The 26456-nt window shown below is 42.1% G+C and overlaps 1 protein-coding gene across 7 annotated transcripts in view; it reads left to right on the top strand.

Moving 5' to 3' along the window:
* kmt2cb (lysine (K)-specific methyltransferase 2Cb) overlaps positions 1-26456 on the top strand; it is a 66628-nt gene that overhangs the window by 23937 nt on the left and 16235 nt on the right. For 4 of the 7 annotated variants that reach the window (XM_053628551.1, XM_053628552.1, XM_053628550.1 and 1 more), the window contains exons 11-37: positions 175-332; positions 482-756; positions 2864-2950; positions 3102-4216; positions 5822-5929; positions 8485-8601; positions 8787-8894; positions 9003-9107; positions 9401-9582; positions 9747-9911; positions 10004-10116; positions 10225-10305; positions 10570-10782; positions 10893-11015; positions 11107-11226; positions 12321-12463; positions 14655-14829; positions 15350-15454; positions 15702-15749; positions 19750-19881; positions 19966-19998; positions 20966-21115; positions 21749-21887; positions 22121-22371; positions 22466-22539; positions 22660-22866; positions 24578-26425. In XM_053628551.1, coding sequence (XP_053484526.1) covers positions 175-332; positions 482-756; positions 2864-2950; positions 3102-4216; positions 5822-5929; positions 8485-8601; positions 8787-8894; positions 9003-9107; positions 9401-9582; positions 9747-9911; positions 10004-10116; positions 10225-10305; positions 10570-10782; positions 10893-11015; positions 11107-11226; positions 12321-12463; positions 14655-14829; positions 15350-15454; positions 15702-15749; positions 19750-19881; positions 19966-19998; positions 20966-21115; positions 21749-21887; positions 22121-22371; positions 22466-22539; positions 22660-22866; positions 24578-26425 — 6375 coding nt within the window. The remainder of the gene's footprint in view (positions 1-174; positions 333-481; positions 757-2863; positions 2951-3101; positions 4217-5821; positions 5930-8484; positions 8602-8786; positions 8895-9002; positions 9108-9400; positions 9583-9746; positions 9912-10003; positions 10117-10224; positions 10306-10569; positions 10783-10892; positions 11016-11106; positions 11227-12320; positions 12464-14654; positions 14830-15349; positions 15455-15701; positions 15750-19749; positions 19882-19965; positions 19999-20965; positions 21116-21748; positions 21888-22120; positions 22372-22465; positions 22540-22659; positions 22867-24577; positions 26426-26456) is intronic. The other 3 variants (XM_053628554.1, XM_053628553.1, XM_053628555.1) reach the window with 3 other exon arrangements.

Genomic DNA, 26456 nt, shown 5'->3' with positions numbered 1-26456 from the left:
TGGAGTTGTTCTGAATCATAGATTGTTTGGTGTCATATAGTGTCGTTTAGAGTCATACAGATTTGAATGGAATCATATGGAGTCGTTTAGAGTCACATAAAATGATAGACACACAGGTTTGACTACAATGATGGAAAGTTTAATATGCTCTGTGTGCGTGTGTGTGTGTTACAGAACTGCAGGGTGTGTGTGCAGTGTGGCACTCGGAGCAGCAGTCTGCTATGCGAGAGCTGCTCTGGGCAGCATGACTCGACTCGGCTCTGCTCTCTGTGTGCTGGAAGCCTGGACACCGAGCTTCATAAAGACCTGCTCTCCTGCCATCACTGCAAAAGGTACACAGCAGAATCACCTCTCAGAATTGGACGGCTCGTTAATGCAGGCCAACCTTAGACATTTATAGTGAATCCCTGAGAAGCATCATAGCATGTCAAGAAGGCAAAATTTGGTCTGTGAAATATGTCAAATAGTATTATTTCTCCAGGTGTTTTCACGTGGCGTGTGAGCGGCAGGTGGAGGGTCACGTGGAGCTCCCGACCGCAGAGGACTACGTGTGTTCAATGTGTAAACACACCGGCTTCGAGCCGGTTTCCACGCGCGTGGAGGTGGAGGAGCGGGAAACGCACGTGGATGTTGATACGCAACCGACACAATCAGATATGGACTGTGAACCCACTCACACAGACAGCACAGAACCAGGCCAAACTGTCACCGAGTCACGGTGCGAGGTGGAGGACATGACAGAGCACAAACAGTCCGGTAAGATAAGAGTCTGATCTGATGATTTGGCTTCTTCGTGTGGATTTTCTGGTGCTCGCTTGTGTGTCTTGGAGGGTTCTTCTCAAGTTGTTGATGGTCCTGGAAGTAAGGATATGAAAAATAAAAGCTCTTCAGGCTTCCTTGATTTTTCAACTTGAAATGCCCAAGCTTTTTCGTTTTGTTATTATATTTTAAAACATAATTTATAATAATAATATTTTAATAACAATTTAATTCGATGACCGCTTACGGGGAGTCCAAAGGAATGCTTTGTCACAATTACCTGAGCCTTTCAGGGCCATGGGCATTGCTCATGACCCCAACATTACAATCGAATACTAGTAGAAATAATGCTTGTCTGATGCATATGTGCCATACCCATAACGCTTAACAAATAGTAAATAAATGAGACACGAATTCACCCAGTCTCTGCATCATGACTTTTATAACAAAATGCTTCTTGAAGGTCTGGCTGAATGGAACGACTCTGAACAACTCCCAGCGGTCAGCCTGATTATTGTTCTGCTCTAGACAATTTCTTATACAACCGACCGACAGAGAATCATCATCCCAGGCCTGTGTTTTTTTTTTGTTTTTTTTTTCTTCCAGTTTTCAGCCAGACCCTTCAAAAGTCTAGCGTTTCTGCTTTGTTCCTCTGCAGGATAATGAAACTTGCGTTATAATTACTTGATACAGCACTAAGCTAATGATCAGCCGCACAGGGCTAATATTTGGTTATGAAATCCTGTTACAATTGTGAAGCGGCTGGTTATGTGTACCTGGAGGGGACGTCGGCTTTATTTCATAAGATCCTCAGTGCCAAAAAAAAAAAAAAAAAAGAACACCAGCCCTTTCTCAAGGTTTATCTGTTTTCACTGCTTTATTCAAGGTTAAAGCCATGATGCCCATGAAGTTTGAAATAGTTGAGACAGGTCCTTACTGGAGAGAAGTTCAGTTTCATAATCACTCAGACAATAATAATGAAGCAAGCTTGAATGTTAAGGATTAAATAGAGGTGTCTGTTAGAACTGGTAAAACTCCTTTTGAAGTGGACAGGATTGATTAGAACTCCCTCAAGAGTGGGCGGGATAGGTTAGGACTCCTTCAGGAGTGGGCGGGATTGGTTAGAACTCCTTCAGGAGTGGGCGGGATTGGTTAGAACTCCTTCAGGAGTGGGTGGGATTGGTTGGACTCCTTCTGAAGGTGACTGGATTGGTTAGAAACTCCTTCAGGAGTGAGCAGGATTGATTAGAACTCCTTCAAGAGTGGGCGGGATAGGATAGGACTCCTTCAGGAGTGGGCGGGATAGGTTAGGACTCCTTCAGTAGTGGGCAGAATTGGTTAGAACTCCTTCAGGAGTGGGCGGGATTGGTTAGAACTCCTTCAAGAGTGGACGGGATTGGTTGGACTCCTTCAAGAGTGGGCGGGATTGGTTGGACTCCTTCTGAAGGTGACTGGATTGGTTAGAAACTCCTTCAGGAGTGGGCGGGATTGGTTAGAACTCCTTCAGGAGTGGGTGGTATTGGTTAGAACTCCTTCAGTAGTGGGATTAAAATAACAGTTCCATGCACACTTCCACTCCAAGCTGGCTAATTTTGGAGAATCTCTAGAAAAAAAGTGGACCTGTGTTTTTCGACTCCTGACGTTTCGACCTAGAAGAAGCTTAACGTCTAAATTGCCGAATAGCATCCGAACTGATCGCCCACCTCTGCAGGGATTGGCCAGTAGTGATGTCACATGTTGAACGTAGTAAAATTTGTTCGATTAACTGTTTGTCTCGTAGTGAGGTTTTCGTTTTAAGGCGCGATTTTGATTAAAGCCTGTAAGATTCGTAAAACGGTTCAAAATAAGATGTGAATTTAAAACGTGTGTTTTCTGTTCATAAGGTAAATCTGGGAACTTTCCTGCCCATCATTTGTATTTATTTGCACACTCTGGCTAATCTGAATAGACCTATGGAGTCTTACAGACTCGTACACTTTCCCATTTTGCTTCTTTTTAAGAATCCATTTGCGCCCGTTTTCCAGCGCTGTAATTATTTCCACTCAGCCTGCTTTAGGTTATGTAACTACACTTCCACTAATGGCGAGCATGTCTCCTTTTCCAGAGGTGTGTGCAGAAACCAGCCGTGAAAAATCCGAACAAGCGCCCAGTGAAGCGTCACCGAACGGACCCATGGGTGAAAAGGTTCCAGGTACTTCCATCGTGTTCGTGTTCCTCTCCCGCGGTCACGTGATATCTTGCCAATCTTGTTCAGTTTTTGGCACAGAAGTGGCCAGGCTGTCTGAAAGTTTTATGTCTGTAGTCCGGGAAAGTGTAACTCACATTATTTTTGTCGTGTCTAGCCACAGGGCCTCCTCAGGAAACGAAGCCAGCTGGTAGTCCAGAAGCTCCTCAGCAGGAGCCAGATCCATCCCCTGAGCCAATCCAATCTTTCACTCAGTCCATTAAGGCAGAGTTGCCTCATCACCCAGAGAGCCCATCACTGTCTGGACCTCCAGAAACATCATCTCTCCCAACGGAGGAGCTCAGTTCGACTCTGGAGGAGAAGAAAACCATCACACCAGCCACCAAAGACCCCAAATCAGTCTCTGAACCTTCTCAAGAGGAACCCATGGAAGTATCATTTCCTGAAGTCACGGAACCATCCGTGGAGAATAAAGCAAGTTCTGTGCCAAAGGTCGAGAAGGAGACAGACGTGGGCCTCTTGGAGGAGAAAACGTCAGAAAGCCTCACGGTGGAGGAGCGAGAAAAGGTTTCTGAGGGCCTCACGGAGGAGGATGACAAAAGATCTTGTACGTTTGAGGAGCGCGTAAGCATCACTGAGGATCCTGCAGTGCAGGAACATCGAAGATCTTCTGAAATCAGCCTCACGGTGAAGGAAAACGTTTTTGAAGCCATCCAGGTGGAGGAACATGCAAAATCTTCTGAGGGCCTCCTCCTCCTCCTCGTAGAGCAGCACGAGAGAACCAATGAGGAATGTAAAACGTCTCTTAAAAGAATCTCCGTGGAGGAACAGGAAGGAGCGTCCGACGGTGTCAAAATGGAGGTTTCTTCCGAGGGCCTCGCAGTGACTGAACGCGAATGCCCCGCGGTGAAGGAACATGAAAAAGTCCTGACGGTGGCAGAGAGCTGTGGAAGATCTGTGGAAGAGTTTATGGCGGAGGAACGTAGAAGACCTCCCCCTGAAAGGCTTCCTGAGGCAATGGACTTCAGTATGGACGGTGAGAGAAGTTTGGCGAAGCTGAGCTCGCTGGTGGAAGAGAGAACGTCGCTGAAGTCATCGGCAGTCAGGCAGCCCGAGAGTTTTCACTGCCCCGTAATCAACCAGTCTGCTCCAGCAGAACCAAGCTGCAATGTGCCTTCATCCACTTTCATACCACTCGCGCCCAAAATCGGCATGGGCAAACCTGCCATTTCCAAGAGGAAGTTCTCACCTGGAAGACCCAGGGTCAAGCAGGTAGGACCACAACCGCAACTGTTGTTTTTTTTATCCTAATGATGTTTGAACATTTTGAGGGTCATGTTGGTGTTTCTGGAACCTTGTTCCACTTCTGTGATCATCAGAGGGTGTTTGAGGAACCTGGACGTGAAGAAGGTTCCTTGGTGTTTGATATATATTCCAGTCAGAGCGACGTTGAGGGTGGTGATCTTTTCTTTTGGGGCGTATAACAACTCGATCAGCTCCAGTTCCTGAGCTGCTTCTTCACTCGTTCTTCACTCTAGCCAGTCTGTCGTTCATCACAGCTCCCTGTGCACTTCATTTCATACACACTTCATCGCTCGCTGCCGTCACATTGTCTCATCCATTCGTTTATCAACCTTCTGCTTGTTTTTGTATTTTCATTATTGTTTATATTCAAATTTCGCGCTAGAAAATGTCTATTCGAACAGCGTCACTTATCTGGAGTCCGATCCGCCAATAAGAAAGAAAGAAAGAAAGAAATACGTTACGTATTATAAACTATGAACGTGTGTCGCAAATACAGATGTTTAGAAATAAATGAAACACGCTTTTTGTTTAATTCATGTGTTTTATTGAATCTTGTTTACACCCTGTTTACGTTTTAGTTACGTGAAACGCAGTGTGTGTATAGATTTAAAATGTAGCGTTTTTTTGTTTGTTTACAAATGTACCTATTTATTTATTTCAAGTATTATTTTTATTCACATTACAGTTATTTATCTCGTATTTCTCCTTTTTGTTGTTATTGTTTTTAATTATTTAAATGGTACATCTATCTATCTATTTATTTATTTATTCCAATGTTTTTGGAATTTTTTTTATGGTTTGTGGGGATTAAGTGGTAAGTGCAAGAATTTCTAGTCATTTGGAATTTAAAGGGAAAAAAAACATTTTTAAAGTAACTACATGTTTTTGTACTTCTTTCTTTGTTTTTTTTTCTTTTTTGCGTGAAAAGTTGAAATCTCTACAATAGGTTTATTAACGCAGATAGATAAATAGGATGTTATGTCAAATTCATAGGTTATATTAATATGGTGTAATTTATTTATTTGTTTGTTTGTTTGTTTGTTTGTTTGTTTATTTATTTTTGCACCAAAATCCCTGAACTAAAAATCCAAAGTTTAAAAAAAAATAAAGCAGCAAGATTTTTACTTTTTTAGACACAAAAACTGAAGACGAGTGTACCTTCATAATTAGTCCTGAGCACGGGTTCGATGTGAGTGTGTGTGTGTGTGGGCAGAGTTGAGCTTGCTTGCGTGCTTTGCATGCTGCTGCGTCTTCTGGAACCTTCTCGCTGACATCATCACATCGTTTACCACAGAGGAGGAAGTGGGACGCTTCCTCTGAGTGGACACGCCTCTGTCGTTTTTTTTTTCTTCCTTTTTTTTTAACGCTCGAGCATCACTTGCAGTCGACGTCATCTGTGTGTCTGTGCTCGTCTCCATAACTCCAGCTCTTCTTTATAACCATGAGTGTGTGTGTGTGTTTATGCCTTTCTTTGATTGCTTTCTTTTAAGTTGTTGCATGATTCTCGCCCACATCCTCCTCTCTCTCTCTCTCTCTCTCTCTCTCTCTCTCTCTCGGCCACCTCGCTCTCAGGGAGGATGGAGTGCATCTCCTAGACTGAGCTCCCCCTCTCCGTCCCCGGTTTGGGACGGCCCAAAGAGCAGGCAGGACCACAGTCTGGGCGTCTGGAGCATCCGTGTGGTAACTACACCTCCCCTTCTACCCGAGCCGTCCTTCTCCATCACTAATCAGCTCCCAGACTCCGGGCTGTGGCACTCCTTACACGCCCGGGGTTCATAAACAACAAATAAACAAACATACAAACAAACCCGTTATAATAAATAATATACAGCCCTGTCGAGTACACTGCTTTCTTAACAAAAGAGGAAAAACAGGCAGAGAGATAAAAACGATAGATGACAGGCGGGTAGACAGATGAGGAGCAGACAGAAGATAAACAGACAGTGAGACAGATAATAGAAAGACACAAACAAATGATAGACAGACAGACAGACAGACAGACAGACAGACGTAGACCAACACAGATGAAAGACGCACAGAAAGACAGATCTAATCAGATACAGACAGACACATGGGCACAGAAAGATGAAAGATAGACATAGAAATACAGACAGACAAATGAAAGATAGACAAACACAGAAAGACAGACAGACAGATGAAAGACAGACAGATGAAAGAGACACACAGAAAGACAGACAAATGAAAGATAGACACACACATAAAGACAGACAGACAAATGAAAGATAGACACATAGAAAGACAGACAGATGAAAGATAGACGCACAGAAAGACAGACAGACGGACAGATATTGGCAGAACCGCAGTGGTGACTGTGAAGATGAACATTTCGGCGTTATGGTGTGATCATATTCAGTAAACTCGCGCTGTCTCATCACGATGTGTCGGTGGTCATGTGATCCAGCCTCAGCTATAATCTCTCTACACTGCGCTTCAGCGTTAACACACTCACCGATAAAGCCCGAGCGCACAAGGCCACTCTGGGGCTTTTATTTATTTATTTATTTCCCAGGAACTTGGTACTGGGTGACGTGCCGTAGTAGTCGTTGAGGTGGGACGTGTTTTGGGGTCTAACTCACGTCTAACACACAGATTTAGTTACAGTGAGGGAAAAAAGTATTTGATCCCCTGCTGATTTTGTACGTTTGCCCACTGACAAAGAAATGATCAGTCTATAATTTTAATGGTAGATTTATTTGAACAGTGAGAGACAGAATAACAACAAAAAAATACAGAGAAACGCATGTCAAAAATGTTATAAATTGATTTGCATTTTAATGAGGGAAATAAGTATTTGACCCCTCTGCAAAACATGACTTAGTACTTGGTGGCAAAACCCTTGTTGGCAATCACAGAGGTCAGACGTTTCTTGTAGTTGGCCACCAGGTTTGCACACATCTCAGGAGGGATTTTGTCCCACTCCTCTTTGCAGATCTTCTTCGTTTGGCAACTCGAACCTTCAGCTCCCTCCACAGATCTTGTATGGGATTAAGGTCTGGAGACTGGCTAGGCCACTCCAGGACCTTAATGTGCTTCTTCTTAAGGCACTCCTTTGTTGCCTTGGCCGTGTGTTTTGGGTCATTGTCATGCAGGAATACCCATCCACGACCCATTTTCAATGCCCTGGCTGAGGGAAGGAGGTTCTCACCCAAGATTTGACAGTACATGGCCCCATCCATCGTCCCTTTGATGCGGTGAAGTTGTCCTGTCCCCTTAGCAGAAAAACACCCCCAAAGCATAATGTTTCCACCTCCATGTTTGACGGTGGGGATGGTGTTCTTGGGGTCATAGGCAGCATTCCTCCTCCTCCAAACACGGCGAGTTGAGTTGATGCCAAAGAGCTCCATTTTGGTCTCATCTGACCACAACACTTTCACCCAGTTGTCCTCTGAATCATTCGGATGTTCATTGGCAAACTTCAGACGGGCATGTATATGTGCTTTCTTGAGCAGGGGGACCTTGCGGGCGCTGCAGGATTTCAGTCCTTCACGGCGTAGTGTGTTACCAATTGTTTTCTTGGTGACTATGGTCCCAGCTGCCTTGAGATCATTGACAAGATCCTCCCGTGTAGTTCTGGGCTGATTCCTCACTGTTCTCATGATCATTGCAACTCCACGAGGTGAGATCTTGCATGGAGCCCCAGGCCGAGGGAGATTGACCGTTCTTTTGTGTTTCTTCCATTTGCGAATAATCGCACCAACTGTTGTCACCTTCTCACCAAGCTGCTTGGCAATGGTCTTGTAGCCCATTCCAGACTTGTGTAGGTCTACAATCTTGTTCCTGACATCCTTGGAGAGCTCTTTGGTCTTGGCCATGGTGGAGAGTTTGGAATCTGATTGATTGATTGCTTCTGTGGACAGGTGTCTTTTATACAGGTAACGAGCTGAGATTAGGAGCACTCCCTTTAAGAGTGTGCTCCTAATCTCAGCTCGTTACTTGTATAAAAGACTCCTGGGAGCCAGAAATCTTTCTGATTGAGAGGGGGTCAAATACTTATTTCCCTCATTAAAATGCAAATCAATTTATAACATTTTTGACATGCGTTTTTTTCTGGATTTTCTTGTTGTTATTCTGTCTCTCACTGTTCAAATAAATCTACCATTAAAATTATAGACTGATCATTTCTTTGTCAGTGGGCAAATGTACAAAATCAGCAGGGGATCAAATACTTTTTTCCCCTCACTGTATATATCTCCGTGTATATATTTGCACTGCAGGGGCGGGGATCGGGGTTCCCTGGCAGGAGGAGACCTAGAGGAGCGTGGCTTACAGGTAGAGGTGGGCGTGGCCGATCCAGGATGAAAAATGGAGTGGGTCCAGTGCCAGCACCGGGAGTACGTACACCAGAATTGTGCTTACGTATAATATTATATATATATATATATATATATATATATATACATATATATATATATATATATATATATATATATATATATATCACATAAACATTTAAAGAAACGCATTCTCGAATAACAACGAATATTTAATATATAATTATTATTTTTTTCCGTGGCAGGTGAACACCATGGAGCCGCAGATATATCCGTTCCGAGAAGAAGAGGAGAACTCCATGCACAACACGGTGGTGATTTTCTCCAGCGCGGACACGTTCACCATGAAGCAGGTAGCGATTACAGAAATCGCCGTTTACGGTGGTGTTATGTTTTTTTTGTTTTGTTTTGTTTTTGTCCGTTTGTAGTTACGCTCGACGATCTCTTGTTTTTTTCCTCAGGACATGTGTGTGGTGTGCGGGAGTTTTGGTCAGGGTGTGGAGGGCCGCCTACTCGCTTGCGCCCAGTGTGGACAGTGTTACCACCCATACTGCGTTAACATCAAGGTAAAACACACACACTCTCTCTCTCACACACACACCATTCTCAACTTATCTTAGCTCATTAAACCCTTATTTTAAACAGTTTAGCCTTTAACTAGAATACAGAGTGCTTTGACTCCGCCCGCTTCTGTAGTCTGTCTCTCCTGTTAGTGTCGCCGTAGTTACGCGCCGTATTTGCTTTCGCTACAATCGTGACCTAAATCCTTCTTTCAGGCCTGGAAAATATTTGTGAAGTGAGTGAATTCACTTTTGTAATTAGCTTTTGTGTGTGTGTGTGTGTGTGTGTGTGTGTGTAGATCACTAAAGTGGTGCTGAGTAAAGGCTGGCGGTGTTTGGAGTGTACGGTGTGTGAGGCGTGTGGCCAGGCGAGCGACCCCGGGCGCCTCCTGCTGTGCGACGAGTGTGACATCAGCTACCACACTTACTGCCTGGACCCGCCCCTTCAGAACGTCCCGAGCGGCAGCTGGAAGTGCAAATGGTAGTAAGCTACCTGGGGAGGGGTAGTACACAAATCAAATATATATATATATATGTATATATATATATATATATATATATATATATATATATATATATATATATATGTATATATATATGTGTGTGTGTGTGAGAGATGGAGCGCTGATGTGTCCTGTCCTGTAGGTGTGTATCGTGTACGCAGTGCGGTGCCACATCACCCGGTCTGAGGTGCGAGTGGCAGAATAATTACACTCAGTGTGCGCCATGCGCCAGCCTGACTTCCTGCCCCGTCTGTCGGCTGGACTACAGCGAGGAGGAGCTCATACTGCAGTGCCGCCAGTGCGACAGGTGTGTGTGTGCTAAAATCAACATGTCCAGATCTAACGCGTGTTTGAGTGAGTGAAGACACTCATTTCCCTTTTTTTTCCCACCGTTTGCAGATGGATGCACGCATCGTGTCAAGGCTTCCACTCCGAGGACGAGGTGGAGAAGGTTTCCGACAGCAGCTCCTTCGACTGCAGTTTGTGCCAAGGCCAGGGCTCGCTCTCTCCAGGTACTCGAGTCATCGCTTATTCATTCTTCTTTTTCTCATCTGTAATACCAGAAATGCATTAAGATTCTCTCTCTTTCTCTCTCTCTCCCCCCACCGACACACACCCAGCCCCAGCTGCTAAACCGCATGTGGATTTCTCTCTGGAGCTTCCCGTGACTCCACAGTTTGCTGCAAAGCCGAGGGATCTGGGTAACTTTTTAGAAAGATTTCCAACGAACGACATTTTTTTTTTTTTTTTTTTTTTTACTTCTTTAAAATCCAGATAAGTAGCTAAACGTTTATTACGAACATGAGATTAAAGAGATTCAAAGAGACGATGGGAAGATGTCTTGCGAAAACACGACTCTTTTCGTTACGGTACTGAGAATTGTAGTGTATTTTTCTTAATAACACGCTAAAAGTCGTCGTCGAGCTCTCACAAGGCTCGAGTAAATGTCTGATCCTGTTCCGCAGGTTTGATGAGGACGTACACGCAGGACGGCGTGTGCCTCACCGAATCGGGCCTATCACAACTCCAGAGCCTGGCCAACTCTGCTTCTAGGCGCAGGAGGACGAAACCCAAGCTCACTCTGAAGATCATCAACCAGAACAGCGTAGCCGTGCTGCAGACGCCGCCAGACCCTCAGGTCGAGCGCTCCCGAGACGTGGACCTCGACGACGCTAGAGGTTCTAATAATCGCACCGCTTCAATTTATTTATTTTTTTCAATTTGTTTGACGATTCGCAGTGCTCCAGAAGTCTGGATTAGCTCATTTGCGCACGTGTGTGTGTTGCAGAAGCGGAGCTTATGGATGTAGAAGGGAAGTCCGATTCGAGCCCGGAGAGAGAGACGGCAGGAGAGGATGAGTCTAAAGGAGGAGAGAGCTGTAAAAAGAGGAAGAGGAAGCCGTATCGACCGGGTGAGAGCGCGTTATGCGAGAACAGAACAGTCATAGAAATCTAGGTGCTGCCACCACCATGCTTCGCTGAGTTTCTACATTATTTCTGCAGGTATTGGAGGCTTCATGGTGAGGCAAAGGAACCGAACGGGCCAAAGCAAAACCAATCCAGCTCTGAGCAGGAAAGACTCGAGCGGCTCCGTGTCTGAAACACAGCAGGGCAAAGATGATGGTCAGAATGTGACTCGATTCATTTCATTTCAACCCAATCTGTTTGTTTATAATATGACGACTCACTTTATTAGAGGTGAAGCTCTTCTTCGGTGATCGTATGATACATGGAATGGACATACACAGCGAAGTTATTTAAAAAAAAACAAACTTTGAATAGCGGAAACCAGGTGTCGTTTAGTGTGTTCAAACGAATCAATTAATAAGAGATTTGATTCGCTTGATTCACCTCTCAGATTGTTCAAATCTATATCCTTCATATACATTTTAATCATTCGGTTCTTTAATAAAGTGAGCGCATGAAAATCCACATGATTGCAAGTTTTCAAGAGCCAGGATTGCAAAAGCGATTCACATGGACATTTCACGATTTACTTGTACTGTTGTTAGTAGCTCAATTAGTCAATTCCGTATACAAATATAAAGCAATACAGTCAGCACTGACAACACTCACACATGGTGGAATAAAAGACTGCTAATATGTAAAAACAAAAAAAAAAACAAAAAAAAAGAAACAAAAAAAAAAACGTTGTGATTCATTGTGTTTGAGAATTGATTCACCTGACTCATTTGAATGATTCGTTCTTGAATTGAAAACGGATCGACAGATTGTAAACATATTTCTCAATCCTTGCTCGCTCGTTCTTGAGGAATTTATTGATGATAATGGGTAATAATGTTAGTCTGTAATTTGTAAGACTAAAAAAAAAGGCAGAAATGTCTGATAGATAGAAATGGATGGATAGAAAAAATGATGCAATTCACGTGTGTAACGTGATATAAATTTTAGAAAGATATATTACAAATATGAACGCATTTTTCTATATCTGTAGTTACATATCCTTATTGCAAACGTATCCTTATTTCTCGTTCCTCGGTCACTTCTTGTCAAGGAATTTATTGATTAACGATTGTAAGGTTACTCTATTTTAAAAAGGGTTTTCAAATGATCCATTGGTTCTTGGTAATTTATTCACCTGATTCAAAAAACGATTAATTTTTACAAAAGTAAAGATTCGTTTTGCGGCAGTTCTGACTAGTGTGAAACGGTGTATGTATACGTGTTGTTGATGGTGTTGTGCTACGGTTCCGCAGGCTGGGCCGACCTGATGCCCGATGTGCCGATGGACGAGAAACCTTCTATCTCAGGTTTCCCTGAAAATCCTGAGGTCAAAGTGCGGAAGCGCTACAGAAAGAAGAAGACCAAGCTGGAAGAAGCTTTTCCTACATACCTACAGGTACAGCCAGCAGTATTATCTGAATTTAAAATTCCACCTCCCATCCACACCCATGTACACAAAGCTCCGCCTCCCAGAATCTCCGTAGCTCGTTCACGCTAGTTCAGTAGCTAGCTTGCTAGCTCACGTTCCATGGTTCTACTCGCCTAGCTTTAGCGCCTAGTTCACTCTTGAGCAGTAAAGATGGGGGTGGAGTTAAGGAATTGTGGGGGCGTGTCAATAGCATGACTCACAGGAGTCGATACGATCTACTTGCACAAAGCTAGTGACGATACTTTAAAGTCCAAAAGCGTTCTTTTTTTACCACATACGCACACATTCACAAGCACACACACACAAGGGTTTCCAAAGGTATTGCTAGGCAACTGCTTAGCTAACCCGAGAGAAAGCACAGCTGTGGTTCGTACCCATCTAATGGAAGCTGACGTGAGGAGTCCACAGGGAACAAGCGATGACGTCCTTCCTCCTCCTCCTCCTCTTCCTCCTCCATCGCTGCTGCTGCAAATGGACGCCTGAAAGCCATGCTCAGCCATGACGAAAGTTATCCAGCAGTCTAAATGCAGAAAAGAAGGGAGTGCGCTTAGAGGGCGACAGAAATTCTGAGATGCATTAAGCTAATACTAACTGTCAGCGCTAACTCTCTTCTTCTTCTTTTTTAAAATAAATGATTGAAAATGAAAGCTTTTAGCATTTACTGCTGCGATGGAACGAGTTTCCACAATCTGTCCATCCTTTAGCTTTATTATTTTTTTACTAATTGTGTGAATTTTACTGCAGCTAACAAATACCTACGTTATAGCCACCACTTCAACATAACGCACTAAATCTGATGCTTAACTCAGTTCAGTAAATGTGGTATCAGGTGCTGAAACTCTCACAGTTAGTAGAAATGAAGCTAATCATTTAGCGCAAAGCACAAACCTGTTATGGACAGTGAAAAGTCACAGCGATATCGAAAACTAGACTGGGTTATCAGGAATATGAACATTTCTCTCAGATGTGTTAGTAAATTGCAAAAATAAAAAGTTGTTCTTGTACTCGGTAGCCACGTTAGCATTTGTGGCTCCAGTGTGAAACAAAAGAACCAAACTTTTTTTTTTTTAAGGCTCCAAACATTTTTTTGACAACACAATTTCTCAAGTAAAAATGTTCACTGGAGTGGAAATATTGTGAATCTCTAAAATGTGCGTTTTTGCTGATTTATGAATCCCAGTGAACACTGTTGCTAAGCAACTGTGGAAAACAAGTACTGAAAATCCCCTTTCTGTGACTGGAAATGAAGCTAACAGCTTAACTAGCTAGCACATAGCCGATATAGACAACAGACAGGCACAATGACGCAAAAAAAAAAACTAGACAAATCAATCGGGAATGCCAACATTTCTCTCAGATGTAGTGTTAAAATTATTTTTAAAAAGACTCTGTTTCAGTAAAATTGCTCTGCAATTACATTTAGCATCAACTGCTGTGTGTTTCATCGTGTAACTCATGAACGTGGTTTAGCTAGCACGTAGCCATTATAGACATCAGAAAGGCACAGTGACGCAAAAAATCTAGACAAATTAATCGGGAATATCAACATTTCTCTCAGATCTGGTGTTAAATAACAAAAAAAAGACTGTGTTTGAATCAAATTACTGTTTAACTGTTTGCTGTTTTTGCTAAGTTATGAATCTAAGACGATATTGTCGTTAGGCAACACTGTTGCTGGCAATCTCGCTGTTACTGGAAATGAGGAAAGCTGTTTAGCTAGCACATAGCCATTGTGGACCACAGGAAATGCACAGCCACAAAGAAAATTAAACAAATCAATCGTGAATGTCAGCATTTCTCTCAGACGTGGTGGTAAAATTATTTTAAAGAAGACTTTTCAGTAAAATTGCTCTGCAGTTATATTTAGCATCAACTGCTGTGTGTTTCATTGTGTAACTCATGAACGAGGTTTAGCTAGCTAGCACGTATCCATTATAGACCTCAGAAAGGCACAATGATGCAAAAAAACTAGACCAAGCGATTGGGAATATCAACATTTCTCTCAGATGTGGTGTTAAATTATGGAGAAAAATCTTCCTTTTTAGTAAAATTACTCTTCAACTACAGTTAGCATTAACCGGAGCATTACTGTACATGTGTGAATGTAATAAACATCTCTTTAATCTCTGTATTCTCACTGTGTGTGTGTTCATTCTAGGAGGCGTTCTTTGGTAAAGACCTTCTGGATAAGAGTAAGCAGAGCAGGCAGGAGACCACGGGCCTGTTAGAGGAGGATAAGAACAGGAAGCAGCAGAACCCTGGTGTGCTGAAGCTGCCCTCGAACCCCTCACTCAGCACATCAATGCCACATCCCAATAAAGCTGCAGCACCACGTAAGACACGCGCATACTTTTTTTTCCCCATGAGGTCCTAAATGAAGGTGCACGTTAATAAGTTCGGCTAGGATCTGAGAAAACGGCCTCCTTTTATTGATTCAGTACGGCTTTCTTTTCCGTGTCACACGCTGGGTTTTGTTTAAAATGCATTTACACGTATGGCTTCGTTCATATCTTCGTTCTCAGATTAGGTTAGCAAAGCGAGCTAACCGTGCTAGCTCACGTACGCTCACCAGAGGCGCCAAAGGTGTCTCCAAGCTGTATTTTCCTTCAAAACCTCTCTATTAAACCTCTTTATTTAATGAGAGGTCATGTGTATATAACGGGAACTAACTAGAGGTAGGAACTGAAGTCGTGAGCGGGGAACTGAAGAAACGTCGGACGTCGGCCTCGAGCCGCGTGCTTGGGTTTGTCGCTATGTCTGATCTGCATAGAATTGAGAAGAGATGTCACTTTTGAAAGCGTTCAAATATTTCATGTGGGAATTTCGTCTTAAATCCGCCGGTTTTATCGGCAGGGAGTTGCGAGGAGCCGCTGGTGGATCTGTCCGAGGTGCTGAAATCAGACACCGATCTTTTGGGAATGTTGTCTGATAACATGGGCAAACAGAGCGAGGAGTCCGGTAGGCCAATCACAGTCACTCTGACATCATCGTATTACTGCTGTAGCTCTGTCCAGCCGAGCGCTGTGTTTTCCTTCTTCGCTCGCTCTCACTCGATCTGTTTTGGGTTCTGCATGCGATCCGTTTCACTTTAAAGTTATTTTAAGGTCTATCTCCTAAGTTGATTTCTTTCTTTCTCTCTGTTTTTTTTCTATACCTCATTTCTGGTTTATTTCTCACTCGTTGTGTTTGGTTTGGGTCCCTGTAGGTCTTGATTTTTGCCCTTTCCAGGTTGACTGCTCTCCCTCTCCGTTTGGTAAGAGCTTCAAAGCCCAAATCATGTTTTCCAGCTTGTTTTTTTATTTGACTTTTTTTTCCGTTTTTCTGTTTAAAATCATTTTCTAAGATGTGCCTTTCTTGATTTTCCTACAATGCCTTTGACCAATCTCTGTGTATCCTTACTGAGATTAGCACTGTTTGTTCAATTACAACTGCTGAGTTAATGCTAATTTCTAACTGGACCCTTATGAAACTTTCAGTGTTATGCTAGCCTCAAGCGATAGTATTTCTAGTGAAAGATACAGATGTGTAATATGTATATTAGATATATCATGTATGGACATCAGGCTGGTAATTAGAGGGCAGGAAATGTGTCTTTTGGTTCAGAAAACATGGTTTGAAAGTAAAAAATAAATCGGAATGTAGGTTGTATAGTTTGGGAATTAAGGTCCATGTCTAGCATTGTCTAAAAAACATATGTGGGAAGTTTAGTCTGGAAAATGCCATATGTAGTAGTAATAGTGTATATATAAGCGGTATATGTTTCGAAAATGTGGTGTGTAAGTAGTATAGTCTGGAATAAAACAGTATGTAGGTCGTATAGTCTGGAAAATATGGAATGTAGGTACTACTGACTGGTGTAATCTGCAAAATGCAGAATGTAAGCAGTATAGTCTGTTAAACAACAGGGTTAGGGTTAGGGTTATTTTAGTGTAGTGTATAAAATACGGTATGTGTGTAGTGTAAAAAATACAGTAGGTAGCATAGAGTATAAAATACGGTATCTAGGTAGTGTATAAAATACAGTATGTAGGTAGTGTATAAAATATGGAATGTAGGTAGTGTATTAAATACGGCATGTAGGTAGCGTAGTGTATAAAATACACTATGTAGGTAGCCTAGTGTATAAAATATGGTATCTAGGTAGCATCGTGTATAAAATACGATGTCTAGGTAGTGTAGTGTATAAAATACGGTATCTAGGTAATGTATAAAATACGGCATGTAGGTAACGTAGTGTATAAAATACGGTATGTAGATAGCATAGTGTATAAAATACGGCATGTAGGTAGCGTAGTGTATAAAATACGGCATGTAGGTTGTCTAGTGTATAAAATACTGTATCTAGGTAGCATAGCCTGGAAAAAGTGAGCTGAATTTATGACACATGAAGAAATTTACAAGATGTGAAATGCATTGGCCTTCAAAATAATTCTTATTAGACCGGTCATAGCAGAGCAGTCCATACCCACAGAATAATTTACACAGTTTCATACATTCATTTAAACCGATATACCCCCTTCACTATGTTCAGGTTGATTTAGTTAAAGTAAGCATTAACATTAATGTTCACAAACGACTCTACACTCTGAAAAGCGTAGCCAAGGACACTCCATTAACAGCCAAAACAAGAAATCTGTTCTAGAGGGTACAGGCTCTTAAGCAAAGAGCTGGCCTTCCACATTCAGGCTTTCAGCTTGGCAAAGAATAGTCCTGTTTGTCTGTTACAGAGCTATAGAAGGCCTTGGCTTCACAAATACCATGGATCAGTCTGCAGCGTTGGATTTCAGAATGGGCCTAGCTTTTATTTTATTAACTTCACTGAGATATTATTGACAGTTGGAGCCAGGGTTTTATGTCTTCTGGCTGACACTTTATATAATATAATCCATCTCAAGGTTTTTTATTGTGTCACCAGAATTCATTATAGTTCCAAACACAAACCCAACACCCCCCCCCCTCCCCCCAGAAGCCAGAAGTGAAAATGAAATAATGCATGCGTTAAGACATTTAAAGTTGTCATTTATTTCATTTGGCAGACGTTTTTTTCTCTTTTTTTTTTTTGTCTATCCAAGCAAGACCGAATCCAATCTAAGCATTCAGCTGAGCAAACGAGAGCTGAGGGCTTTGCTTCCTGGCAGTTGTGCAATTTGCCTTCTCAACCTTCTGTTCACGAGTGCTTTATATTTATTCGTTAACAATTTAATTGTTGTAGTGTTGCACTAAGCTGATAATTTAGTTAAAGGCGCAATTTTTTTTCTTTCTATATTTATTTAAGTTTTACCTCAGGTATAATCAATCAGCCAACACATACTTGTAGTTTTTAATCAATGCAACTACATTAGCCTCATAGCTAAAGTGGGACATATAGCACATTTTAATTGATTTCGCCAAATTAACGCTTTAATTTGTTGTTATTCAAAATTGTGTTGGTCTAGAAATTCTAGTAAGGCTTAATTTATTTTGCTTCTCAAACATAATATTTATACGAACAGTTTATGGTTTTGTGATAAAATCTCTATCTTATATTTTTTTTTATATAAGTTTGATATAATTCCACTGCTTTCAGGACAATTTGGTATAGGGTATTAAAAGTACATATGGAGTATATATCAGAAAATGTAAATTTTAGTAATACAGTCTGAAAATAACGATATGTAGGTAATACAGTCCAGAAAATATGGTATGTATGAAGTATAGTTTGGAAACTATGATGTGTAAGTAGTATAGTGTAGTATAGGCCAGAAAATGCAGTATGTAGATTGTCAAATATAGTATGTCGTATATTAGTGTAGTCTAGAAAGTACAGTAGGTACTATTGTCCAGGAAATGTGACGTGAAGGTCTGGAAAATATATTATACATGTGATATAGACTGGAAAATATGACTTGTAAGCAGAAAATTTGGTATAGTGGTAGTATAGTCTGGGAAATACAAGATATTTAGGTAGTAATGTCTGTAAAATATGGAATTATACAGTCTGCTGTTAGTCCTGTTGGACTAGTGTGGTCAGGAAAATGCAAGATGTAAATCCAGAAAATAAGGTATCTTCGGTACATTAGTATGTATTGATATATAAATAGTCTGGAAAATAAGATATGTAGTAAGTATAGACCGAAAACCATCATGTCTGACTGTGGTATAGTTTGGAAAATTAGAATGTAAGTAGTGTAGTCTGGGTAATAATGTGTCTAGGTAGTATAGACTGGAAATTATGGAATGTAGATATTATAGATGGGTAAATACAGAAAGTAGTATGATCTGGAAACTGCTGAATGTAAATAGTTTAGTCCAGAAACTGGTATGTTGGTGGTATAGTTCAGAACATTTGATGTAGTGTAGTATAGTATAGTCTGTAGTATACTAGTATTTTCTGGTACTGTTGTTGGGAAATGTGATATAAGTCTGGAAGATATAGTATATAGGCAGTATAGTCTGGAAAATACTGCATATGACTAGAATGGTTTGGAAATATGGAATGTAGACAGGATTGTCTAGAAAATTTGGCATGCTAGTAATGTCTGGAAAAATATTGGTTAGTAGTATAGTCTGGGGAAAAAAATAGTAAGGTAGTTTAGTCTGTATGGAAATATGGAATGGTACAGTCCTGTGAATAGTATAACCCAGATAATAAAGTATGTAAATAGTATAGGCCAGAAAAGAAAGTATGCAAGTAGTATAGTGCCGAAAAAAAAGTACGCAAGTAGTGTAGTGCCAAAAATGAAGTACGTAAGTAGTGTAGTGCCGAAAATGAAGTACGCAAGTCGTCTAGTGCCGAAAATGAAGTACGCAAGTCGTCTAGTGCCGAAAATGAAGTACGCAAGTCGTATAGTGTCGTAAATGAAGTACGCAAGTCGTGTATTGCCGTAAATGAAGTACGCAAGTCGTGTAGTGCCGAAAATCAAATACGCAAGTCGTGTAGTGCCGAAAATGAATTACGCAAGTCGTGTAGTGCCGAAAATGAAGTACGTAAGTCGTGTAGTGCCGAAAATGAAGTACGTAAGTAGTACACTCAGTAAATGTGATGCGTAGGTGGTACAGTTCAGAAAATTTATATAAGTATTATAGACTAAAAAATAATGCATTTAGGTAGTATAGTATGGTAAATAAAGTAATTTATAACTGTTAACATACAGTAATAACCATTAATAATATCTCTGAAATAACGTTAAAACCCTTAATCTTATATTTTGTTAGAACTTTTAGATTCCACTGATACAGGGAGCATTATGTGTTTCTTTTTTTTTCCCCTGCAGCTGGACTGGACGTTGCTCCTCTTACAGAAGAGGCTTCGGTTTCTTCTCAGTCAAACCAGGGACGAGTGTCTCATCAGGACGAGCCGCTGGACGGCATCCTGAGCCCCGAACTGGACAAGATGGTGACAGATGGTCAGTACGTTCGCTTTATACTAAGAGGAATTTTGATGTGTGTTTAAGAGCAACACTAAAAGCAGATCCCTTTTCTTCTTACAGAATCTATTCTGAGCAGACTGTATAAAATACCAGGTACGTCTTCTTTCTGTTTTCACGCTTTTCTCGTGATGTCGATGTGACGTTTGTTTGTTTATTCACAAACACTCGCTAAACTAGCTAAGTTGCATCACACACTCTGACAGGCAGTGTATGTAACGTTCTAGTTAGCTGGATTTAAACACGACGTCTGCCGAATGTAGCTAGCGAAATTTAGCAGAATTATGGGAATACTTGCAATTGAGCAACAATAATGCTAGCTTTTTGTAGTTTAGCTAATTTTGCTAGTTAGATAGGTGGATGTTGCTAGTTTGTGATTACACACTGCATGTGAGGTTTGATTATGGGTTGCTTGCTGAATTTGTACTTAAACATACTAGTAGAATGTTTGATATCTCAACAAATACTCAGATTGCATTGAAGAGTTGATTAGCATAACTAGCTAGACAAATGCTAGCTTTCTTTAGTATATAGCTAGTTGGATAGGTGGCTGTTGCTAGTTCATTTGCTAGCTAAATTTAGTTAGAAATATTTTTAATCGCTCAACAAGTAATTGCCCCGATGATTTGAGTAACGTAGCCAGTTAATGAATGCTAGCTTTCCACAGTTTAGCTAATTTTGCTAGTTGGATGTTAAACTTATTCAGTTTTTCCGGTTGTTTTATGTGTTATGTCAGCTAAGAAAATTTAGCTAAACAATGGGAATAAATAATTTTTTTTTATTTCAACTTTACCCTCCATTCAAGAGCTGGCTAATATAGCTAGCTAGGTAATGCTATCCTTTCATAGCTGCTAGTTCATACGTTAAAATTGTCTGCTTGTCAGGTCATGTTAAGTTTCGTCAGCTAGCCAAATTGACCTAATCTATGGAAATACTCAGCTTGTGTTTCCATGGTTTAGCTAAATGTAATAGTTAACATTACAGATAAAAAAAATTTTAAGTGGAAAATCTAGCATGTGTTGTTTAGATGCGCTGTATGTTATAATGGCTTATCTCCTCACAGAGCTGGAGGGAAAGGATGTTGAGGACCTCTTCACCGCCGTGTTGAGCCCCAGCACCACCCAGGCCACCCAAGCTCCTCCCCAAACCCAGGGAACACACACTATACACGGGCATCCAGGACAGGGGCCTCCGCCTATCCAGATCAACTCAGGTATGTCACTTGGGCCCCATCATGTGCATCGAAGCAGCCCGATTTAAAGATTTACATGAATCCATGAGAGTCATAACATTTGCACAATTGTGCGTTTATTGTATTTGTTTGTGTTTTTTTCCCCTCCCGTTAATTTAAATGATGCATTTCTGTTCATTTATATACTTTATTTATTATTATTATTAGTAGTAGTAGTAGCACTTTCATCAAGAAACCTACTGTCAATATGTAAATTGACTGAACAGCATTGCCCTACATGCTCCGCCCCCTTCTGTGCTGTTGCATGGGCTTGTATTTGCATATTGCAACAAAATGTTATGCAATAACACTCATGTAGTATATCGAACACTAATACTAAACTAATACTATTTTTTTCTGTGCAGATCTTTTTTTAAAAGAGACTGCATCATAACCAGGATTTAATCATAAATATATAAATCGATATTAAATGGTAAATGGTCCGCTCTTATGCAGTGCCTTTTAACCTTCGAGGTTCTGCACTGTTTCTTGTTCACACCATGTTCTTTAGCAAGGACAACCTGGGACGTTTGTTAATTTGATGGATACTCCGAATTTACACATAGTAACGTGTGTAGTATTATTAATATTGCAATTTATTTTTCCCCCCTCTAGGAATGTTTCCCAGAATGCCAGTGATAAATGGACTGATGAACCCCAATCAGCAGTTCCCTCCATCACAGATGGCTCCCGGAGTGGACGTGGTGCGAAACTTCCCTCCCATGCAACGCATGCCTTTTCCTGACAATCTGAGGTGAGCACGGACACGAGGGACAATGCCGGGTTTCACGTTTAAGGAAATCTTTAAAGGACCGTCTAAAATTTGATACCTACGTATTGAAAGAAGGTCAAGTTTTTTTATTTATTTTTTCGGGGCCACCCTGATCAAGACTTTGCAACAAAATCTCTGACGTCCACTAACTGGTATTTCTGGAGCTTGCTGTAGATATCTGTATGTGACGCTGCGAGATTGTGTATGTTGAACAGGGACAGGAAGTTTGGTCCGATGTCGCGGGATGCAGCGGCGCCGTGGTCCGCCACCGGTCCAGGTCCGAGTCCCTCTCCTGCTCCGGTTCCCGGTCCGGCTCCTGCAGCCGAGGGAGAGACGGATTCCTTATCCACGGCTCAGAAGAGCATGCTGAAATGGGAGAAAGAAGAGACTCTGGGAGAACTCGCTACCGTCGCCCCAGTCCTCTACACGAACGTCAACTTCCCCAACCTCAAAGAGGAATACCCAGGTGGGTGTGGCTTACTCGGGTAATAAATCATAATTCAGCCGAATCCCTCTTTATTATTGTTTTTTTTTAAAGATTGTTGAAATTTATTCTGCAGACTGGCAAACACGAGTGAAACAAATCGCCAAGCTGTGGAGGAAAGCAAGTTCTCAAGACAGAGCTCCATATGTGGTATAACCTTTGATCGAACCTACTCCGTTCTTTAATAATAGAATAATAGCCATTGTCCGTTTGAGGACTCTTTGCACTGGCGCCGCGTTAATCGCTTGACTGGATGTATGTCGCTTACAGCAAAAGGCTCGGGATAACAGAGCGGCACTACGCATCAACAAAGTCCAAATGTCTAACGAGACGATTAAGAGGCAGCAACAGCCACAGACCTCGCAGCCTTTGGAAGTGTTTGATCCTGCTATTCCTCCACTGGACCCTGAGCTTCTGTTCAAGGATCCTCTAAAGCACAAGGAATCTGAGCAGGAACAGGAATGGAAGCTGAGACAGGTAAAGCCATGCTGGGCAAACACATTTAAAAACAATTTGAGAATAGCTCGGCATGTTACTGAACTGCAAAACGATCACCTGCTTCTCTGTTATTAACAGACAGCAAACAAATTAGGTTTTTTTTCCTTATCCGTAAAAAATAAGATTATAGGCTATGCCTAGGGTCTGGTTAAAGGACTTACGGCTAAGGAAAAGGCTGCAAGGCAGGTGGAATGTGGCTGTGTATAAAAAGTGCCAGCATATTTTGGTCACCGCAGGGTGCTTAAAAAAAAAGTCTTCAGAAATGGCACCGAGTGATGTCAAATGCTTATTTACCTTCTGACTGATCAGGTCACTGCTCAAGGGACCAGCATGAAAATAAAACATGGAGGACAGAGTGCTGGTGAAAAATTTGTCCTGTTAGTGAGCGAAAATGAGGAGAAAAAACAGTCGTTGCAAAACTGAAAATATAAACCACGTCCGTATTTTTAGGATGCTCATCACGGGGTACGTGACGTGATGTCTCACTTTTAACTCTCTTCAAAAAAGCTCTTGATTTTCTGCCTCCAAAGCTATAGTGAAGTGAAACAACCTCCCTGTCACAAAAAAAGCAAGCTAGGCTAGATAGTTAGTCGGTACTATGGAGGACTGGTTAGAGCTTTGTTTTTTTGTTGGTTTGGCACAAAATTGGCACTAGAAATCACTCCGACCAGCCCTTTTTTCTGAGTGTGAACGCACTCTTAACGATCCAGTGGAACTTCAATGAACTCTAAAGAATGTGACTTGTTCTTTTCCCTCCCATGTTTAAGTATTTTTTGGAAACAGCCAGTTTAACAAAATGTTAGATTTCTGACTGTCTTTCACTCGTTATTGAATATTAAGATGTTAAATTTAAAACGAGTACTGAAATATATCAGTTCAACAGTTCCTTTATTGATACTTACAGACAAGTTCTTGCTTCCTAATCTGTCTTGTTCATTAAGCGTAGAGAGTCATTTTTGTTTCTGCTTGATCAGTCCAGAGACGGGTATGAAGTCTGGAAAATCCATTTCACTTAAAGCTTGTTTATTTTTTTTATCACTCCATTACCATTATGTTCTTATTATCTTCTCATCAAACCCAATCTGTTGAACAGCAGCAAGTGGGGGGAAAAAAAAAACGTACTGTGTGGTTGATTGCTTTCTACAGCTGTTGTAGATTAACAGTCATGGAAACTCGCTTTGCTGTAAAGGTTTCAGTTAATTGTATTGCCATGCGGCCGTGCTTCCGTTTTCTACCAATTAAGTGCACTTTTTTATGACGAGAGGACCGTTTATAATTTCTCTTCCGCACAAATAATATGAGGTAGGATCGATATACTGTGGATAGGCTGAAACGGTACATAATTACAGAAAGTGTTGCGCTGTTTCGTTGGAAATACTCACTTTAGTAGCCTTCATGCTAAGCTTCAATGAATCGTATTTGCTTGTTTTGGTAGATTTGTCACGAGAACTATAATTTAGACAGCTCTAAGAGAGGGAAGAGGAAGAAAGTTAATTACATATGTGATTCCGATTGCTAAGAGCTAAATAAACGTGATGGAATATTTAATAAAATAATGTAAAACAGGAAAATGACTAGAAAGTTAGGTCTTTCGTCCATAGTTGCAATGATTTCCAGAGCATCCATTTTTAGTAGTCTGAGTTCACAAATTATTTTGCCTGTATTTAGGAAATGTTTTGTTTTATTGCAGCAAATGAGACAGAAAAGTAAGCAACAAGCCAAGATCGAAGCTACGCAAAAACTCGAGCAGGTGAAGAACGAGCAGCTTCAACAACAGCAACAGCAGCACCTCAAAGGAGGTCAAGCCGACCTAGACGGCTCTGGCAGCCTCCAGAGTCCAGCTTCATCACAGTCCAGCAACGGGGAAATGTCTCCTATGCAGGCCACCTCCAAGAATGGGTTCTCTAAACCACAAATCCCAGGAACTACCACGGCGGGTTCCCCAGATGACGTCTTTTTACGTCCGCAGCCTCCACCCTTGTCTTCAGGATCTCAGCCACAGTCCCCTCAGATGTTCTCACCAGGCTCTTCTGGTTCTAGGCCATCATCACCCTGGGATCCTTATGCCAAAATGGTGGGCACACCGAGACCACCACCGGGTGGCCCGGCTGCCGTCCGTCGGAACTCTGAATCTGGGAAATCGCCAAGGAGTCTCTGTGAGGAGCGTGGGAAACCTTCTTCAGGTCATGAATCTATCGGTTCACCAACAGCCCTTAATGTTGATCCATACGCTAAGCCTCCAGACACGCCAAGGCCTGCAGGTCCAACAGACCCCTTTCTCAAGCCTATGTGCCCTCCCCGGGTGGGTCAGCCCGTTGAAGGGAGACACATAATCGGTTCTCCGGGACACGATCCATTCTCCAGGGGAGCAGTGAGAAAGGAAGCATATCCACGAATGCCTCCTGGCAAGTTGATACTTTCAGATCCCTATGCCCGCCCTCTACTTGCTCCCATTCCAGGAAGTAATGAATCTGGGTCTGTCCAGCCCTTCAAAACCCCCATGCCACCACCTCAGCCTCAGGACTCAAACGCAGCCATGCACTCAAGAAGACCAAGCGGGGATCCCTTTGAAAGACCAATGATACCCCTTCGTCCTGCAGACGTTTTTGCGCAGGGTCAGCAGAATGACCCATACACACATCCTCCACTTACTCCACATCCTGTGATGAACGAAGGCTTTGAGAATCAAGCAAGAGTTACTCGGCAACCTCAGCCTCACCCTTTTACACAGCCTGGGCCAATGGCACATCAGTCCACTGGAATTCCGTATGCACGTACCCTCTCGACCTCTAGACCAGATTTCTCTCATTGTGATCCTTTTGCCCAGTCTCCATATTCTAATCCATATGCTCGAATGCCAGGAACTCCTAGACCACATGACCCCGAACCTTACTCTCGCCAGTCTGCTGCATCTCATCCTGTCATGATGAATCAGCCTTCCCAGCAAACACAGAATCGCATGCAGTCACCCATGTCGTTGGATCCTTATGCACAGCCACCTGGGACACCACACCCAGGGGTACCAGAAAGATTCCCCAGACCCCAAAATTACCAAAGGAATCAAGACCCATTTAATCATCCCCCTGCAATGGCTCGACCAATAGGACCTGACCCTCATGCTCAGCCAGTAGGAGTCACTCAGTCTTTACTCCATGATCCGTTTGCGCAAGGCCCTAGGACACCTCATCCTGGAGGTGCAGCACAGGGTATACGACCAGGACCCATGTCCACTCAGGATGCGTTTTCACCACCTCAGGTCTTGATGCAGGATACGTTTGCCAGTCCAGCAGTTCCAGGGTCTCAGACTCCACGACACCCCGGTCTTTCAGATGAAAACAGTATGTCTCAGTCTCCGTCTAGTCAGCCAAGCCAGACTCCAGTTCATGACCCATTTGAACAGGCACCCATCAATCCTCACCCTCAGTTTGCAGAAAACAGGGAGCAACAAGGGTTGGGACATAGCACTGTAGCAATGGGACAACTGAACACAGATGTTCAAACTGTTCCACTTGCAGAAGCTGAGGAGAGGCTGAGACAGGTACAGTATGCCAAATATCACATTTGAAGAA

This window comes from Ictalurus furcatus, chromosome 7 (assembly GCF_023375685.1).
Source record: "Ictalurus furcatus strain D&B chromosome 7, Billie_1.0, whole genome shotgun sequence".
NCBI classification, from domain to species: domain Eukaryota; kingdom Metazoa; phylum Chordata; class Actinopteri; order Siluriformes; family Ictaluridae; genus Ictalurus; species Ictalurus furcatus.
This window is presented reverse-complemented; position numbering and strand designations above follow the sequence as displayed.